General features: G+C 41.0%; 1 protein-coding gene across 1 annotated transcript; it reads left to right on the top strand.

The window, feature by feature from the left end:
• Window positions 1-1,101: 1,101 nt before the first annotated feature.
• Window positions 1,102-5,929, top strand: LOC104455620 (probable uridine nucleosidase 2). Its single transcript, XM_039310477.1, has 9 exons — window positions 1,102-1,337; window positions 1,459-1,574; window positions 1,761-1,820; window positions 3,302-3,487; window positions 3,593-3,697; window positions 4,037-4,133; window positions 4,682-4,789; window positions 4,880-5,015; window positions 5,501-5,929. The coding sequence occupies exons 1-9, from the start codon at window positions 1,289-1,291 to the stop codon at window positions 5,574-5,576; spliced, it is 933 nt and encodes a 310-aa protein (XP_039166411.1). The 5' UTR covers window positions 1,102-1,288; the 3' UTR covers window positions 5,577-5,929.
• Window positions 5,930-6,155: the final 226 nt, after the last annotated feature.

The following is a 6,155-nucleotide window of genomic DNA, read 5'->3' as shown; positions in this document are numbered from 1 at the left end:
TGTTATATTGTGCATCACATTAAATATTTTCTGATAGGGTGGAGATGGAAAGCAATTGATGAGATCAAAATCACATGAATTAGACTTATGATGCTCACTCATCAAAATATTGAAATTAATCCAAATCATTTATCTAAGTTCCGCACAATTATAGCCACTCTTAGTAGAAAAACCATGGTACAAGCTAGTATTACCAGTTGAGCTAAGACAATTGTTAGGAAAGTTTATTAATTAATATTCTTTTCCACAAGGAATTGTTTAGAAAACAATTGAACCTGAAGTTGAATTGTCTTAGTGTCACATAATTCATGAGGCTCAACAACAATTGGTAACGTTTTCATGAAACATGAAATCCTAAGAGAGCCATGAGCTCCGATTGTGAATTTTAGTGTAACAAGAAAGAATGATACAGATATATACATACATACATATATATATATATATATATATTCTAGCATATTTTCATATCTATATTTTCTTAATAAGATTGCTACAGAAGAATTTAATTTACGAATTCAGGTAATGTAGTTATTTTACCATTTTTATGCTGCATAAACAATTACATATATATCTTTACCAAATAAAAAAAAATCAAATATATATCTTTATTACCTTTACCAAAAATACAATTACGTATATACCACTTCATTGTGAACACGTTCATTAGGGCATTCCCCTTCTTCCGATTGGAGGAGGTTCGAGTCACTGCATGCGCAATTACGTGACTTAAGTGCGTGTTATGGAAGATGGGTCCCTGCGCTAGTAACGCCTCGGGTTTACGTCGCCGGCTGCCGGCTATACAGTAATCCCGGGTCATAAAAAAAAAAAACAATTACATATATTATCCAAAACACGTTCCCGGGCATTCCCCTTCTTCCGATTGGAGGAGGTTCAAGTCACCGCATGCGCAATTACGTGACTTAAGTGCGGTGTTATGGAAGATGGATTAACATTTTCGGGTTTACGTCGCGGGGCTGCCGGCTATACAAGAATCCCGGTCATAAAAAAAAAACAATTACATATATTATCAAAATCAAACCCCCCCCGCCCGGTTGCTAGAGAGATTAAAATAGGTTCCCGTTTTGCACGTGGATCGGGTAACATCCAGTTCATCGTGGGACCCCTCCCTCCTTCCCTGTCGGCCATCGCTTCGATCCGGCCGAGTCATTTCGCCGTAAAAAGATCATCACTTCGTGATCCGTTTCTGCTGCTACTGCTCTCTTCAATCTCAACGAGGCACGCACGCGCTGTCAGTCTGTCACTAGCATCTGCCGTGTCAGCGAAAGACATGGCCACTGCGAAGAAGAAGATCATCATCGACACCGACCCCGGCATCGGTATGTAGAATTTCAAGTACCCCCTTCTAGAAAGTTTCGATTTTTCAATGGAATCGCCCGATTATGCATCGTGGGTATGCCTCGATTGTCACCGTCGTGAATGGGTTCGACGTCTTTTCAGACGACGCCATGGCGATCTTCGTCGCGCTGCAGTCGCCGGAGGTAGAGGTGATCGGCCTCACCACCATATACGGGAACGTCTACACGACCCTGGCCACCAGGAACGCCTTGCATCTGGTATGTCTTACTTGGGTGGGGCGGTGCGTGATGGTTTACTGCGGGAGGTTTTCGGGATTTCGTATGCTTACTTTTTCTGGTGTCGGTTGAAGGACTGAATCGATTGTACAGTGAATTTTCTGGGGGTCACAAACGTTTTGGCCTTACTTTCTTGGGTTCTTTTTTTCCCTTTTTTATGTGGTGCAGCTGGAGGTTGCAGGACGGACCGACATCCCTGTGGCTGAAGGGTCCCATGTGACAATTACCGTATGTACTTTTCTAATTGCACGCTTTCGTACATTGCCGATATAGGATTCAGGGGATACTATTGACCGCTTACTCTCAATTTGGGCTCTTGAAATCGTGGCTTGTCACCTTGACAAAATGATGAGTGGTTGAGACGCATTTGCGGTTGGTGGGATGAACATGGTCGCGTAAATGATAGGACCCCAATCTGTAGATATGACCAGGTAGTGGTAGTAGTGTGACACTAGCACATGTGAGGGACCCTTGATTTTGTATGCGTTTTCGGTTACCGCGTGTCTTTGTTCTGGGACTTGTGTGCGTGCAACAATGGCTCACTATAGCAAGGAATCTCTTGTTGTCACCATAGCGAGTGTCGACACTAGCACATGTTAGGGACCCTGGATTTTGTATGCGTTTTCAGGTACTGTGTGTGTCTTTGTTCTGGGACTTGTTGCATGCAACATATGTGATGGGTTTCCAAGGATAGAAGAGGTTTGCAGGTCCTCTTGTTTTATTTTTGAAGTGTGGGCAGCTCTCATTTGTCATGGCTCACTATAGCAAGGAATCTCTTGTTGTCACCATAGCGAGTGTCGACACTAGCACATGTTAGGGACCCTGGATTTTGTATGCGTTTTCAGTTACTGTGTGTGTCTTTGTTCTGGGACTTGTTGCATGCAACATATGTGATGGGTTTCCAAGGATAGAAGAGGTTTGCAGGTCCTCTCGTTTTATTTTTTGAAGTGTGGGCAGCTCTCATTTGTCATGGCTCACTATAGCAAGGAATCTCTTGTTGTCACCATAGCGAGTGTCGACACTAGCACATGTTAGGGACCCTGGATTTTGTATGCGTTTTCAGTTACTGTGTGTGTCTTTGTTCTGGGACTTGTTGCATGCAACATATGTGATGGGTTTCCAAGGATAGAAGAGGTTTGCAGGTCCTCTCGTTTTATTTTTGAAGTGTGGGCAGCTCTCATTTGTCATGGCTCACTATAGCAAGGAATCTCTTGTTGTCACCATAGCGAGTGTCGACACTAGCACATGTTAGGGACCCTGGATTTTGTATGCGTTTTCAGTTACTGTGTGTGTCTTTGTTCTGGGACTTGTTGCATGCAACATATGTGATGGGTTTCCAAGGATAGAAGAGGTTTGCAGGTCCTCTCGTTTTATTTTTGAAGTGTGGGCAGCTCTCATTTGTCATGGCTCACTATAGCAAGGAATCTCTTGTTGTCACCATAGCAAGTTTATTTTATAAAGCAAGAAAACTCTGTAAGGCCACCTCTTGGTTCTTAATAATTATCACTGGAACTCGTAATTGCTGTGCATCAAATTTGTGATGTTCTTAAACTGTAACTTTGTAGATCTCATACCTAAGTTTGGTAAATTGTGATGGCGTTCTGACTGTGAGCTGATTCTCATGCACTCTTCTAAAAGACTTAAAAGCCAATTCTTTATTCTAAAGAAACATTATCAGTTGTTTGATTTTATCATTGTTTCTCCTAAAGAAAGGTACAAAGCTTCGAATTGCGGATTTTGTCCATGGCGCCGATGGACTTGGCAATCAAAACTTCCCACCACCAAAAGGAAAACCAATAGAACAGTCGGCAGCCACTTTTCTCATTGAGCAAGCAAACCTTTATCCTGGGGAAGTTACTGTGGTTGCATTGGGCCCTCTCACAAATATTGCACTGGTCAGCTTCTCAATCTTTTGTCATGCAAGTTTCACTTGGTAGTAAAGTATCATACTGGTTTTGTAATGGCTTGTTCATATGTTGTCAAATGTATGAGTAATCCAGGCTCTTGAACAAGATCCAACCTTTTCAAAAAAGATTGGGCAGATCGTGCTTCTTGGTGGAGCTTTTTCTGTGAATGGCAATGTGAATCCAGCAGCTGAAGCCAACGTAAGTTGGAAATTCTTCTTTTTCTTGCAAGAGACAAATATCTAAATTTGCAATGTAAAACCTGAGCAGCTGCCAGAAGTTTTCTTGAAGGCTCTTTTTCTCTAATTATCCATGGCTAAGACGTCTGCGTTGCCTCATATTCTTTGCTAATTGTCCCATCATAATGGTGGTGTATGTTGTGTTTGATGTACCTGGTTCTATCTGAAATAGCTTCTAAATGTCTGTTTTATTGTTTGGGGGTGGAGTGACTTACCATTCAAACCTGAAGTAATTTGAATGGCTCAGGCCCAGAGCTTTAACTCTCCTTCTCATTCTTGTCCATCTTTGACTGCTGATCAGATTTTTGGCGACCCAGATGCTGCAGACATTGTATTTACCAGTGGAGCTGATGTTCTGGCTATAGGAATAAATGTAACCCATCAAGTTGTTTTGACAGGTAAAGTCAGCTAGTGTTAAAATTTGCTAATAGTGCACATGTTTTGATGGACTTAAATAGAGATTTAGCATAGATTATGCAGAGATAATGCTAGTGATTTTCTAGTGATTCTTTAATCATTCTAGTTATAAGTAAAGCATCCTATCTGCTGCTTTTGGAGAAACCTATGGTGTTAGTTTTTCTTCTGATGGTTGAACTGAAGGGTAAATTTACTTAAGGGTCAGAACTGTTTCCAGCATAGTTTCACAAGTCCACTTTCGTTGCTTACTCTATGGATTTTTCTGTTTTTGGCCAAAGAATGTTTTTATTGATTGAGTGCGACAAATCGCAAGTATTCAGCTTCTTACTGTTTTGAAGTATTTTCTGCCTAAACAGTAGTGACACCAAAAGTCAGGCCAGTCAACAACCATAAACTTAATCCATTTAATAAAAGATTTGAATTGTGTAATAATCCTGGTATTGTCAATTACATATTTAATTATTTAAATAATAATGATGAAATTTGGATTGCCAGGTTTTTTAATCTGAACTGTTTTGAGACACTACAGATGCAGATAGAGATAAGTTGGTCCAATCAAATGGAAGATTTGCTCAATACCTCTCCAGAATCTTGGAAGTGTACTTTGCCTATCACCATGAAGCATACTTCACCAGAGGTATGCTTACTGAAACATCTTGATTCAGGACATGGTTTTTATTATCTTCCCATCGTTTATTTTTAACACTTATATCTCATCTTGGTGCAGGAGTTTACCTCCACGATCCAACAACAATAATTGCAGCTTTGAACCCTTCACTTTTAACTTTCACTGAAGGTGTGGTTAGAGTGCAAACGACCGGTATCACAAGAGGGCTCACTATACTATATAATGGACAGAAAAGGTAGGTAGAATGCTGCAGCTCAATTTTCAAGGGCCCTTTCAGATCCCTTGTTCTACTAATTCAACATAATTTTTTTTGAGTGCCAACCACTGATGGTGGGCATCATGTCATGAAGCAAGGCTGTCTGATATTAGTTAAACCCAATAAGAAGTCCAGGATCTAATTAATATATTGTGAAGGGCACAGTGCTGGGTTTGAAATCTGCTTAAACTCTGGAAAAATAAAGAGTTATTTCCTTGAAGTTTCGATTTTGAGAAGATGTGACAAACGGATTTGTATCTCAATTACCCTTAAAAGGGACAAAGAATTTTTCCCCCTGTATTGTTGCTGAATAACAAAGAATAGAAGTATAGAGGAGAGGTAGCGTTTCTAATCTAAACTATAGGAGGTTGGATTACCCTTCTCATATGCTATGCTTGTAAAGAAGTTCCTCCACTTGAGTATGCTTGTTGTAACCACTCAGCTATATCAACTTCGTTGATTAGGTTCGGTGAACACACGGAATGGTCTGACAAACCGAAGGTGAAGGTGGCGGTGACTGTTGACGCTCCTCTGTCGTGAAATTAGTCCTGGATCGACTCATGGAGTCCTGACTTCAGAAGGCGCCAGGTAATTGATTGAATGAATCGGGTAAAGCTCATTGTAAACAAATAACAGCTTTGTTCGAAGGTCACAGTGCTAGATGATTTGCTCAGATGAGCGGAATAAAAATGCCAGTTGCCAATGGCGGATTCAGAAATTCCTTTGGTCTGTGCTCATTGCCACTGACTGGAACGTCTGATTTGGTTTTCTTGTATCATGTTGAAGTGACCGTTTGCTTCTTGCAATAATGTTGTCCCATTGCTGCGTCCGACTGACCATCATAATTTGGCATGTCGCTTGAGATGAAACTTTTCCCTTATCGCCTTGTTAAATGCTTAGCAAACTTGTCTGGGACCGTCTCGGGTATGGGCTTGTGTGGGTAGCAACTTGGAGCTTTTCTAACTTGACGAAATAGCAGAGATGTAATTTGGAAGATCGAACCCTTTTCTCCTTAACTTTGTCAATTGGCCTCTTCACTAAAACGTGCGTGTGGTGACGGGGAGAGAGGAGAATAATAAGCTACATTTGAACCACCCACCGCGGTGGCTCAGCTGGATA

This window comes from Eucalyptus grandis, chromosome 1, assembly GCF_016545825.1.
Source record: "Eucalyptus grandis isolate ANBG69807.140 chromosome 1, ASM1654582v1, whole genome shotgun sequence".
Classification (NCBI taxonomy): domain Eukaryota; kingdom Viridiplantae; phylum Streptophyta; class Magnoliopsida; order Myrtales; family Myrtaceae; genus Eucalyptus; species Eucalyptus grandis.
The sequence above is the reverse complement of the archived record's forward strand: the minus strand, read 5'-3'. Positions and strand labels throughout refer to the sequence as shown.

What these genes read in the sequence shown, in the direction of transcription:
- LOC104455620 (XM_039310477.1), top strand. Translation starts at nt 1,289, where the DNA reads ATGGCCACTGCGAAGAAGAAGATCATCATCGACACCGACCCCGGCATC. An exon ending in CTCTCACAAATATTGCACTG is followed by an intron (nt 3,488 to 3,592) that starts GTCAGCTTCTCA and finishes TGAGTAATCCAG; the next exon opens with GCTCTTGAACAAGATCCAAC. An exon ending in CCATCAAGTTGTTTTGACAG is followed by an intron (nt 4,134 to 4,681) that starts GTAAAGTCAGCT and finishes GAGACACTACAG; the next exon opens with ATGCAGATAGAGATAAGTTG.